We start from the raw sequence: 13,296 nt of genomic DNA, 5'->3' as shown, positions 1-13,296 counted from the left end.
AGCTAAGAACCATGTTCTTGAACTTGAAGGTGCTCATTCCCCCTCCTCTACACTTTGGCTGCAAACCTTGTCAGAGAAAGCTGGGGGTCACCACCTGAAGAAGCCAACAGTACCACATTATCTTCTGAAATTCTTTGGGCCAACAACATGAAGAGCCTCCACCACTTGGCTATGCCTAAATATTTTGTCAATAAAAATTATGAATGTAATCAGTGACAAAGGGCAGTCCTGGCAGAGCCCAACACTCACCAAAAAAAATCCTATTTAATGCCAGCATTACAGACTATTCCCTTTCTGCAGATGTACAGGGTCCAAATAGCCTGTAATAATGGGCCAGACATCCCATACTCTTCCAGCAAACCCTATTGGACACTCCTCACCCCGGCAAATTGGTCCCAGGTGAGAGGCTAGACAAAGAGCAAATCGTACAACCCATCTATGATGTTGTAGGTAAAGCTCTTAAATTTTAAAGGCAAATCTTTTTTTTCTCCCAAAAGGTCAACTGAATTTAAATGTTACATTAAGTTGAAGCATTCAGCAAGTCTTGTGAAATATCTACCAGGGATTGGGGATTTTCTTTTTCCTTTTTTCTTTTGTAGTAATTCAATAATTTAATCAAGTTATAGCATATTATTATGATATTTCTAAATAATTTATTCAGAATACGTAGAACCCGCTTGTAATGGGTGACTCTGATGGTTGATAATTCATGGGCAGTATACAATACACTCACCTGTTCCTGAGTGATTACTGCCTTGTTGACAAAATGCTGCAGATGCTCATTGGCAAAGTTGATACACAGCTGCTCAAAGCTGTTCACTCCCAGGTTCTGCATAAGATCACAGGACCATTGTGAATTTATCTGCACAAGAATATGCTTAATTACTTGCACGTTTCCAGACCAAAGTCCAAACTGGACACTTACCTCAAATCCATAAATGTCAACTATGCCCACGGTGCTGTCCATTTCTGTGGGACTCAGCCATTCATTAATCTGCTCCACCAACCAGTCAAAAAGAACAGAATACAAGGCTTTAGCAATGGCATCTCTAGAGAGGAGAAAAGAAAGGAAAACAGAGATAAAAGTCACTTTACTGCTCTCAGATAGACTGACAAAAAAATTCAAGGCTATAGAATTGAAAGAAGTGGGTTTCAACCATGGATGGTATATTAAAAGAAAAACTACTTTTGAGTGAAATTATAGGAAAGATATTGTAATTTTTGAAGCTAGACCCACATCTTGATAGAGTTTAAATATATCTCTGTTCTCAGTTGCAAACATTTTGTCCAGATCTGTGCCCACATTGAAAGACCAAATTATCCTATAAACAGAAACTTAAATTAGTGATGTATAAACACCCTTGCATAAATACTAAATAGACTCAATGCGTCACTTTGCTTTACCTTGGTGATTGAAACTAAGATGGAATGCTTACGAAAATAAATAAATAAAATTAAAAAATATAAAAAGTGATTTCCCCCCCTGTTATAACATCAATTAACTCTTTGGAAAGCTGAGTTCAATTTCTCCAGCTACACCCAGGCCAGACTCCTGGAGTAGTCCAAAAGATCCTTAAAAGCCTAGACATCATGCCACGATCCAAGGAAATTCAGGAACAAACGAGAAACAAAGTAATTGAGATCTCTCCATTTAGAAAACGTTATAAAGCCATTTCTAAAGCTGTGGGACTCCAGTGAATCAGTGAGAGACACTATCCATAAATGGCAAAAACATTGAACAGTGGGTGAGTCTTCCCAGGAGTGGCTGGCCAACCAAAATTATCCCAAAACCGCAGTGACCACTCATCCAAGAGGTCACAAAAGACCCCAGAACAAACTCCAAAGAGCTGCAGGCCTCAGTTGCCTCACTTAAAGTCAGTGTTCATGACTCCACCATAAGAAAGAGACTGGGTAAAAAAATGGCCTAAGACATTTGGGAAAATACTCTGTGGACTGATGAGACAAAAGTTTAATTTTTGTGCCATTACATTGGCAGGGACCAACAGTAAAATATGGTGGTGGTAGTGTGATGGTCTGGGGCTGTTTTGCTGCTCAGAAACTGGAAGACTTGCTGTGGTAAATGGAACGATGAGTTCTGCTGTCTACCAAAGCATTCCGAAGGAGCATGTCCGGACATCTGTTCATGACCTCAAGTTGAAGTGTACTTGGGTTCTGCAGCTGGACAAGAATCTAAAACACATCAGCAAGTCCACCTTTGAATGGCTTTTGAAAAAAAAAAGAAGACTAGTCAAAGTCCTGACCTGAATCCAATTAAGATTCTGTGGCATGACCTTAAATAGGTGGTAATGTTTGAAAACCCTCCAATGTTGCTGAATTACAACAATTCTGCAATGACGAGTCTGCCAAAATTCCTCCACAGTGCTGTTCAAGACTCATTAGTTATCATAAAAACTTGATTGCAGTTGTTGCTGCTAAAGGATGCCCAACCAGTTATTATGTTTAGGAAGCAATCACTTTTTTACCATGTAGGTCATGGGATGTTCACCTATCATGACCATTGTCCCTAGTCGTTACCAGACGTACTAGTCATTTAATCCAATTGTTTTACATTTTAATTGATACCCAATGCTAGTAAATTTTCATGTCCTAATGTTATGCAGTCATCGGCCATCAGATGCAGCATCGTTGTTGAGAAATGCATTAATTTGGTGATCTCAGCTTGATCTTTTTGTTAACACTAATATTCTTAGTTCTCTAAGTATTATTGCTAGTTAAAGAAGAAAAAAATCAGATTGCTGATACAAGTGACAGAAAGGTGTAACATGGTGGACTAGTGTTCCCTGTATTAATTCATCTCCATGTTATTGTGTGACGTTGCACTGGTTTGGGAGTGGTTGTGTGTGTCACAATTGCGGTGAGCCAATGGCTGTAATGGAGTTGGACTAATAGGCAGGTGTAACTGATTGCACTGATATGCTAGTCTACTTCAATTCAATTCAATTCAATTTTATTTATATAGCGCCAAATCACAACAAAAGTCGCCTCAAGGCGCTTCATAGATACAGAGAAAAACCCAACAATCATATGACCCCCTATGAGCAGCACTTTGGCGACAGTGGGAAGGAAAAACTCCCTTTTAACAGGAAGAAACCTCTGGCAGAACCAGGCTCAGGGAGGGGCGGGGCCATCTGCTGTGATTGGTTGGGGTGAGAGAAGGAAGACAGGACAAAGACATGCTGTGGAAGAGAGACAGAGGTTAATAACAGATATGATTCAATGCAGAGAGGTCTGTTAATACATAGTGAGTGAGAAAGGAAAAACTCAATGCATCATGGGAATCCCCGGCAGCCTACATCTATTGCAGCATAACTAAGGGAGGATTCAGGGTCACCTGGTCCAGCCCTAACTATATGCTTTAGCAAAAAGGAAAGTTTGAAGCCTAATCTTGAAAGTAGAGATAGTGTCTGTCTCCCGAATCCAAACTGGAAGCTTGGCCCACTTATGGCCCACACGACAAAACACTGTCGTGTTACTTTGTCTCTCTGTGCAGGTATGTGATGTGATGAAATCTAGGATGACCTGATATGTTTGGGATGGATGGTTTGTTGCACTGAGAATTGTATAGTGAAACTGGTCAAAGGAGCTTGCAAAGAAAAGCGTCTGGACTTCTTTAAGTTGCTTGAAGACGTTTCACCTCTCATCCGAGAAGCTTCTTCAGTTCTAAGGTCAAATGGTGGATCATCAGGGGGTCCTTTTGTCCCTCTGTGGGGGGATACTCCCACTAGGTTTATATCTGGGACTCTCCACCATTTGACCTTAGAACTGAAGAAGCTTCTCGGATGAGAGGTGAAACGTCTTCAAGCAACTTAAAGAAGTCCAGACGCTTTTCTTTCCAAGCTCCTTTCACTACGATGACCTGGATGACTGAGAACCTTCACAGACATATAGTGAAACTGGTGTTACTTTGTCTCTCTGTGCAGGCCAGGGCCTATTATATGCTGCAGCCTAAAGGTAGTTAAGTTATGGAGGCTGGAGTGATTACTGGCTGTCCTCTTACAGGTTGGTGGGTCTTAGAGGACAACTGCTACCCCTGCTAAAGTGATCGACGTCTGGACTGTGTGTGGTTTTTTTGTACTTTGTACTCAAATGGGACACTGGACTGTTTTATCTTTTATTTTTGGATTACTAAATTAATAAATTATGCTGCTCCTCTATATCTAAAGGAGACAGTTGTCTCCTGGGTAAGGTGTTCCAACCAGGCATGCCCTTCTGGGAGAACACTAGTTAGACACAGTAGATGCTGGAGAGATTATATCTATCAGATGGCCTGAAAACGCTTTGATGTTCCCCAGGTGGGCTGGAGGAGAAAGGGAAGTCTTGGAGGAAGAAAATGGATGGATGATTTTATTCTTTATTACTGAAGAATGTGATCAATCATGAAGAAATAGCTTAGTTTTCGTACCTTGATTCTATGGCACTTTCCACAGACAGGGGGCAGTAGATCCTGTCATATGTGGTCTCCTGTGGACAAAAAATTAATCAATAAAAACAAGCTAGTGATTTGTGGTTTAATTTCTCAGGGTGTTTTCCAAGAACAGAGGTTACCCAGGTAGCGGTATTTCTGCTATTAATTGTGTCACTGCCTAGCTACCACATTTTGAATATGGCCTTCATTAATTGAGATGCTATTGCTTCTGTAAAACCTGGATATTATTATCCCTGGCAACAGACAGCAGACAATAAACTGAGTCACTTGATTCCCTTTTTTCCTGGAAACTCTTTGTGGGGGAGCTGTCATTTCATGTTGTAAAGGACTTTTGTATGTATATTGGAATAATTAGGCATCATATCCATTTCTGCTTCGTCTGGACCTACCTCAATCCGCTGGAGCTCAGAGTGAGCCTCAGCTGCTGTGCCAGACCCCCGTCGAGCTGCCTGTAAGCTCCGACTCATGGCCGTGATTGCTGATTCAGCTTGACCGGATGGCTCACCGGCCTCATTCGGGGCATGGTCTGCAGTGACACTGCAGGGGAGGCAGATGCACCTACATGGCATCCACAATCACACCTCGCCGTCTTAAAGTCTATGAACTCTAACTGTTGTGGTTGTTTTTGTCAAAAGGGTGAACTGCGAGCTGAAAAGCTTCAGCTGGTGTGTAAGCAGTCGTGAATAAAATGAATGTATGGATGGGTCTGCCGTGTGTTCTTTTCAGTGGTGCTGAAACCCATTATTGGGGCACGGCAGACCCAGGATTGGGCCAGCTAGGGAAGGAGCTGGCCTAAATGGACTGGTTCTTATATAGCACTTTTCTACTCTATCTACTCACTCACTCACTCTCACTCACTCTATCTACTCACTCAAAGCGCTTTACACAACTCATTCATTCACCCAATCACACCCATTCACACAAGCACTTTTCTATGTTTTTAGCGCTGTCTAACTAACATTCATACACACATTCACACTCCAATGGATGCATTGGAGAGCAACCTGGGGTTAGTATCTTGCCCAAGGATATTTGGCATGCCGACTGGAGCAGACTAGGATCCAACCACCAACCTTCCGGTTAGTAGGTCTACCACCTGAGCTTTAGCCACCCCACTGAGGGTGGTGAGCTAGCGGCTATGCAGAGGGAGCAGGCAGCGGGAAGAACTCCAGCACCGGATTGAGCACTGGATGCAGGTGATCGAGAGTCTGGCAACTCGGATCTGGTCCTCGCCGACACCACTGCCACGGCAACTGGTGTCACTCGACTGTGGGGGAGTGGCTGAGGCCCGGACTGCTCTGGTGCCAGTGCCGGTCTGCAGGGTGAGCCCAGCTAGGGCACAGCCTACCTCCGCACCTGTACCCACTCAATGGGTGAGACCGGCTGGTGCCTGGCAGGTGGATGCACCCACTCCCACTACCTGGAGGAAGGCAGCCGAGCTGGAGGTCGGGGCATGCGAGGGAGCTGCTCAGCCGGCGCCGGAGGTTGGGGACGAGGTGTGCGAGGTGTGCGAGGATCCTAAGCTGCCTGTAAGCTTTGATGTCTAAATTGCAACAGCTGTGAATAAAGATACTGAAAAGCATGCAAATGTGGACGGATCCACCGTGGTTCTGTTGTACTAATATTTAAATGTTATAATGTTATTATATTTAGTTATTATATTCTGACTGTGTAAATGAAACAGGTAAACCTCTTCGAGGGTTGGGAGAAAAGAAAGTACTGGCCAGAAGAAAGTGGTGCATCAGAACCGGTTCATGCTAGGGATTCTTCTTCCCTTGCTTAAAACTGCCTCCCAGTGGGAGATCAGTGCATTTTTGTTGTCCAGCCCAATGGGACTTGACGAAAAAGTCCTTAATGTAGCTATAGCTGTGAAGTACAGGACTGGCATATGTGGGCCCATCTTGCCTTCCAGCCAGGTGGACATGGACAATGCTAGTCAGTCCAGGAATTTTGATGCTGCTTGTGTTCCATCTACTGATGTCATGTTTCCTGAGACACTGGCTGACCAGTCCTGTCCAGTCCTGACCCATCAGGAGAGAACAAAAGTCACACTGTGTAAGAGAGCTAGATATTACTAATAATTAATGATTGAATACAAGGTGCTATATGATCACAGAGTGAAAAGATGTTAATGAAGAAATGCTCAATGCATCATGGGAAGCTTGCAGAATCCTAGGCCACTTGCAGCATAACAAAGGAAGGGTTCAGGTTCACTTGATCCAGCCCTTACTATAAGCTTTGTCTAAAAGGAAAGCTTTAAGCTTAATCTAAAGTAGAGAGGCTATCATGAAACCTTCAGGATAGGACACCTTCAGAAGTTGCAACCCTGAAACTTCTGAAGGTGTGCTGTGGAATGCTCTTTCCATGAGCATTAGATGGCCTGTTTGGGTAGGTGGTATACGTTAAAGTAACATCCACTTGGATGACAGGACCTAAGGTTTCTCATTGCCCAAAGCATTACACTGCTTCCGGCTGCTTACCTTCTTCCCATAGTAGATCCTGGTAGCAGGTGCTCCAAGGTTAAGTAACGCACATGCACACAGGCAGTTGCACTTGGGTATGCCAGTATCTTGACATTATTGCAATGTGGCTGGCTGCAATAAGGTTGTCCACTTTATCTTAAGTGAGTCATTACCTTTCTTCAGTTTTCTAATAGCCAGTCAAGTGCTAAATAATTTGATCTTGCTTCCTTTAAAGATACGCTATTGGTATCTAGTACTAGCAAAGGTACTGACAATAGATTGTGCTTCATCTTTCCAAAAATAATACTTTCTTGTTCTACTGTCCCTATATATTAAGTGTCAGAAAGAACCAATAAACACCAATAAGAACCAATGATGATGTTACAAGTTAAATTCAGAAGATGGGAGACAGAATAAATCTTATGTTGGTGTTTGGCTACTAACGGTAACTCTGTGAGTGATCACAGTCTGAAGAGCCTCAGAGGAAATCTGCAACAGTGAGCCCACCCTCCTGGCCTCGGCCTCACTGAAGAGTTGAGCCACCTCAAATGAATCACTCTGAAATGACAGGATTGGATGTATGACATTAATCTCTAATCTGTCTCTCATTCTCTCTCCTCCATGAATGCATACCTCATATGAGCTGAAGCAAATGTTGCCAAGCTGTAGGATAGAGGAGAGGATGGCCCAGACAGTGGAGACCTGCTCAGCATGGAGTCCTATGATGTCAAAGCATTGAATCAAAAGCTGAAAGTCCTGTTTGTCCTGCTTCTCCTTCAGCTCACAGGTACCACCCTTTAGGAGGACAGAGGAAAAAAGGCTAGCACATAATGATTGAAAAGATATGGAAAACTCATGAAAAACAAAGTATTCTGTGTGAAATACTTGGTTTAGGTAGTAATACGTCTCAGCTTCCTGCAGGTAGAGCTCTTGTTTGTCCCAGCCATTCATACCTGCCAGCAGTTCATAGAACACATGGTAATTCCTCTCCTCATTTGCCTACATGGAAAATGAGAAAAAAACTAAGAATTAAAGTCATGACTTCTATGTGCTTACAAAAAAACCCCAACAACAACAACAACAAAAAAAAAAAACCCAGAGTAAAACGCATTTTCACATGTTCACTTCATGTAAACAGGAAACACTGATGAAAGATAAATTATAATTTTAAATACTGAGTTAGTTAAATACTGAGAGCCAAGGCAAGATCAAAGGATGACAGACAAACAGGTGGGTGGCGCGATTGCCCTGCTGTCATCCTCCTTGGGCTCTGGGGAGGCATGTCCTGTGGGTCAGGGCTATATCTTCCCACACCCACTATTAGACATTTACATGGAGAAACCTTATGAACACAAGCGCACTCACACACACGAGTGTTCACACAGGTATACAAGCAGATACACACAGACGTCACTGTATCTTGGTCAGGTACTGGCTCTAAACATATATATACATATATATACATTTAATATTTATTATTTACTGTTTTGCATATGGTGGTTGTTACTGTGTTGTTTGTTGCTTATCTTTTTCAGCACATGGTGCAGCAGATTTTTAGTCCGTTTTCTCACTCTCTCAAACCGTCTTCTCCTCTATTTTTCTCTCCCTCTCCTTCTGTTAACTTTCTTCCCAATTTCTCTTTCACTTTTCTTTCTCTTTCCCATCCCCAGTCCTCTCTGTTCTGATAGTAATAACTTAAAATAATCCTAACAAAAGTCTAGTAAACTATGAAAACTATGTGGACCAGTATAGCAAAAGTGGTAACGGTCACTTGGGAAAGTAAGTCTGTTGGGCATTTTTCTTGGCCTTCAGACAGTAATTCTGATTTCTACACTGCCGGATAGGACAGGCAAAAGAAAGAAAGAAAGAAAAAACAGAAAAAAAGGAACACGCCTCCTAGGGTGGGGACTGACCAAGTAAGTTCCTGCGGGACTTCAAGACACAGACAGATAAACCAGTGATGGCCAACCAACTAGACAGTAATAGACAAGCAGAGGAAGACAGCCATAGTAATAGATGTAGCTGTACCAAGTGACAGGAAAATCAGGAAAAAGGAACACAGCTGGAGAAATACCAAGAAAAGAAAAGATATGAAGGGTGATCCCTGTGGTAATGTAAAGTTTCTAAAGACTCAAAATAAATACTGTCTAGTACATCTCATGTCCCGATATAGACTCAGGTATCTGTGCCTAAATAGACCCATTTCTTTTAAACTTCTGTAGCTTTACTCTAGATTTTCATAGTGTAGAATAAACAGCAGTGGGTGAGAACAAAGGTTGCTTTAATTCACATTTAAGCATGTTGAACAAGTGGTTTGATTAAGGATTCTTTAAGGAGATAATTTGTTTTTGTCCCATTACCCTTTAACATGAAAGTTAATTTATATAATGCTTCAAAATATCTGCAAATATAGTGCTCAGATTCAATTTGGCCAGAAAGAGAGGGGGACATACATCTTTAGGATTCCTTCTCTGGGAATCTTGGGAAATTTACTTCTGGCACTGGAGAAAATGTATTCCTTGTGTCATTAGAATTCTTTCTCTGGGCAGTCATAACAATTATTCAGATATTTAAGTCGGGATCAGAGTGGTTGACACACTGACCCATGGCTACTGTGACAGTTTCAATCTGATCAAAATTGTATCTCTTTGAAAAGTAACAACATACCTTAATTAATACTCTCACCTGAAAAACAACCCTGGACTTCTCAAGGAGATATTTGGAGAGTGAGGTCCCTACAACAATTCCTCTGCCAACCAAGAGGAGAGACAAATAAAACAGCTACAACCAGTCATCCCCAGGGCTAGTAACACCAGAAAAATGCAAATACACAAAGAGTTAAGTTGGGCAAACTCACTGAAGAATGTGGATGTGGAGGTACTTGCCAAAGCGGCTGGAGTTGCTGTTGAGGATTGTTTTGGCATTCCCAAAACTCTCTAGGATTGGAAAGACCTCCATGGGCTATTTAGGGAAGAGAAAGAAAATGGTAAGAAACAGACAAAAATAGCTGAAAGATGAACATACTTTGACCTACCTGTCGGAGGTTGTAATTTCTGCCCTTATACATCGAGCTGAGGTAGTGGACTATAAGTTTGGTAGCTTCAGTCTTCCCTGAACCACTTTGGCCACTACACAGAAAGGTTAGGACAAATTTACAGACAATTACATAATATGACAAAATCCTACTTTTGATGCTGAAGGAAAATCTGTAGACTATCAGCTGTTGGAACTATAAATGTCAGTATAAAACCTGAAAACATTCAATATCAGTCGAGATGCAGAATTGTAGCTGGAATGGAAGTGGATGACCTACTAACCATGACTCACACCACTACAGAGGCAGGTGTAGCTCAGGTGGCAGAGCAGGTCACCTACTAATCGGTGGTTTGATTCCTGGATTCTAGTCTGCATGCCAAATATCCTTGGGCAAGAGACTAATCCCAAGTTGCTATCCAGTACATCCAAAAAAATCTTAAAATAAAGGTCCTACAGGGTGGGCCATTTATATGGATACACCGTAATAACATGGGAATGGTTGGTGATATTAAAGTCCTGTTTGTGGCACATTAGTATATGTGAGGGGGCAAACTCCTCAAGATGGGTGGTGACCATGGTGGCCATTTAGAAGTCGGCCATCTTGGATACAACTTTTGTTTTTTCAATAGGAAGAGGGTCATGTGACACATCAGACTTATTGGTAATGTCACAAGAAAAACAATGGTGTGCTTGGTTTCAACGTAACTTTATTCTTTCATGAGTTATTTACAAGTTTCTCTTTGTTCACAGCCATTGACATGTCGAAGAGGTTAACACGTGAGGAGCGGATAGAAATTGTGTTGATATCTGGTGAACGCAGTAACCCTACGAGACCACCCATCTCCCATGCTACAGTTAGCAAACTGCTTGCTAAGTTTCGTGAAACTGGTTCAGTGTTGGATTTGCCAAAATGTGGACGCAAGAAAACTGTCACTAATGAAGAAACATCAGTGGCTGTCCTAGCTTCATTCAGCAAGAGCCCACAGAGTAGCACTCGCCGCATGTGACTGGAGAGTGGCATTAGTCGAACATCCCTTCGGCAGATATTAGCTACTCACAAATGGCAACCTTACAAACTCCAGCTACTGCAGCATCTCAACGAGGATGACCCAGATCGGTGCACAGAATTTGCAGAATGGCAAAACAAAAATTGGAACAGGACTATGTGTTAACAAACCTCTCTGCATTGAATCATATCTGTTATTAATCTCTGTCTCTCTTCCACAGCATGTCTTTTATCCTGTCTTCCTTCTCTCACCCCAACCGGTCGCAGCAGATGGCCGCCCCTCCCTGAGCCTGGTTCTGCCGGAGGTTTCTTCCTGTTAAAAGGGAGCTTTTCCTTCCCACTGTCGCCAAAGTGCTTGCTCATAGGGGGTCATATGATTGTTGGGTTTTTCTCTGTATCTATGAAGCGCCTTGAGGCGACTTTTGTTGTGATTTGGTGCTATATAAATAAAATTGAATTGAATTGAATTGAATTGAATTGACCCTCAGTTCACGCAGAAGATTTTGTTCAGTGATAAGGCAAACTTTTATGTGAATGGTGAAGTTAACAAACAAAACCACCGCTATTGGTCTGACACTAACCCACATTGGATGGATCCCTCCAAGACTGTTGGAACAACAAAAGTGATGGTTTGGTGTGGTATATGGGGTACAACAACAGTGGGTCAATTCTTCATCAATGGGAACCTCAAGGCCACTGGATATTTGAAATTGCTACATGATGATGTGTTTCCCTCTTTATGCACTGAAGCTGGCACGTTCCCTGAGTTTTTCCAGCAAGATGGTGCACCACCACATTATGGGTGCCAGGTCCGAGCATTCCTAGATGAACAGTTTCCTGGAAAGTGGATTGGTCGTCGTGGGCCAGTTGAATGGCCCACAAGGTCTCCCGATCTGACCCCCTTAGACTTTTATCTTTGGGGTCATCTAAAGGCAATTGTCTATGGTGTGAAGGTACGAGATGTGCAGCACCTGAAACTACGGATACTGGATGCCTGTGCTGGCATTTCTCCTGCGGTGTTGCTATCAGTGTGTGAAGAGTTGGAGAAGAGGGTTGCATTGACAATCCAACACAATGGGCAGCACATTGAACACATTTTCTAAGTGGTCAGAAACTTGTAAATAACTCATGAAAGAATAAAGTTACACTGAAACCAAGCACACCGTTGTTTTTCTTGTGACATTACCAATAAGTTTGATGTGTTACATGACCCTCTACCTATTGAAAAAACAAAAGTTGTATCCAAGATGGACTTCTGTGCTAATCACAGTTTGGCCATAACGAACACCCTGTTCGAACATAAGAGTGTCCATAAGTGCACGTGGCACCAGGACGCTCTAGGCCGTAGGTCGATGATCGATTTTGTAATCGTATCACCAGACCTGCGACCATATGTTCTGGACACTCGGGTAAAGAGAGGGGCTGAGCTGTCAACTGATCACCACCTGGTGGTGAGTTGGATCAGGTGGCGGGAGAGGACGCTGGACAGACCTGGTGCACCTAAACGGGTAGTGAGGGTGTGCTGGGAACGTCTAGTAGTAGTTTTAATGACCCCAAACACACCACCAGGCTGTGTAAGGGTGGTCTGACTAAGAAGGAGAATGATGGAGTACTGTGCCAGGTGGCCTGGCCTCCACAGTAACCTGAGATGGACCGCAGAGTGAAGACAAAAGAGCCAACAAGTGCTCAGCATCTCTGGGAACTCCTTCAAGACTGTCTACCTGAGGGCACGAGTCAGAACAGGCCGTGGATGGAGTGTGAGGTGTGCCTGATAATGTTTTTTTTCCCTTGATGAGGAGAGTTGTTTGGCCAGTCCCTCAATATATGGCAGCATGACCCTAATAGTCCGCTCAGCGAACCTCACCACTCTTCTCAGCCCCTTTTTGTCTGAAGCACTGCTGTTCTTGTGCCAGAGAGAGACTGCTTTACAGCCTCTGTTGAAGCTGGTGAAAACGTCTAGACTCAGATGCGGCCTCTTCAGCCTCCTCAAAAAGCTGTTGGTTGGCTTTCTTGACCAGGGAGGAAGTGTGCTGGGATTCCCAGGAATTTCCAGTGCTGCAGGCTCTCTACTGCAGTGCTGTTGATGTAGAGTGCTGTGAACGTGGGTCACTTCTTCCTTAAGTTGATCACCTTGGCGTTATCCACATTCAGGAGCAAGTTGTTGGTACACCACTCCATGAAAAGCTCCACTGTTTCCTTATAGTAGGTCTCATTGTCGTCCTTGATGAGACCCACCACTGTTGTGTCGTATGCATACTTAATGATATGTCGTATGCATATCATTAAGTATGTTACAAATCATATTATTAAGTAATGATATGATTTGTACCAAATTTTGCACAACA

The 13,296-nt window shown here is 42.9% G+C and overlaps 1 protein-coding gene across 1 annotated transcript in view; it reads right to left on the bottom strand.

Moving 5' to 3' along the window:
- The window catches only part of myo15b (myosin XVB), a 114,937-nt gene extending 105,105 nt beyond the window's left edge, over positions 1-9,832 (bottom strand). The window contains exons 1-7 of the mRNA XM_080872446.1: positions 9,767-9,832; positions 7,795-7,908; positions 7,543-7,704; positions 7,354-7,467; positions 4,424-4,482; positions 926-1,049; positions 734-829 (exon numbers count right to left, since the gene is read on the bottom strand). Of these exons, the coding sequence (XP_080728572.1) occupies positions 734-829; positions 926-1,049; positions 4,424-4,482; positions 7,354-7,467; positions 7,543-7,704; positions 7,795-7,860 (621 nt within the window). The 5' untranslated portion in view covers positions 7,861-7,908; positions 9,767-9,832. The remainder of the gene's footprint in view (positions 1-733; positions 830-925; positions 1,050-4,423; positions 4,483-7,353; positions 7,468-7,542; positions 7,705-7,794; positions 7,909-9,766) is intronic.
- Between the last annotated feature and the right edge of the window lie 3,464 nt (positions 9,833-13,296).

This window comes from Rhamphochromis sp. 'chilingali' (assembly GCF_963969265.1).
Source record: "Rhamphochromis sp. 'chilingali' genome assembly, chromosome: 22".
Taxonomy (NCBI): domain Eukaryota; kingdom Metazoa; phylum Chordata; class Actinopteri; order Cichliformes; family Cichlidae; genus Rhamphochromis; species Rhamphochromis sp. 'chilingali'.
Note: the sequence above shows the minus strand (reverse complement) of the source record. Positions and strands in the feature narration are given on the sequence as shown.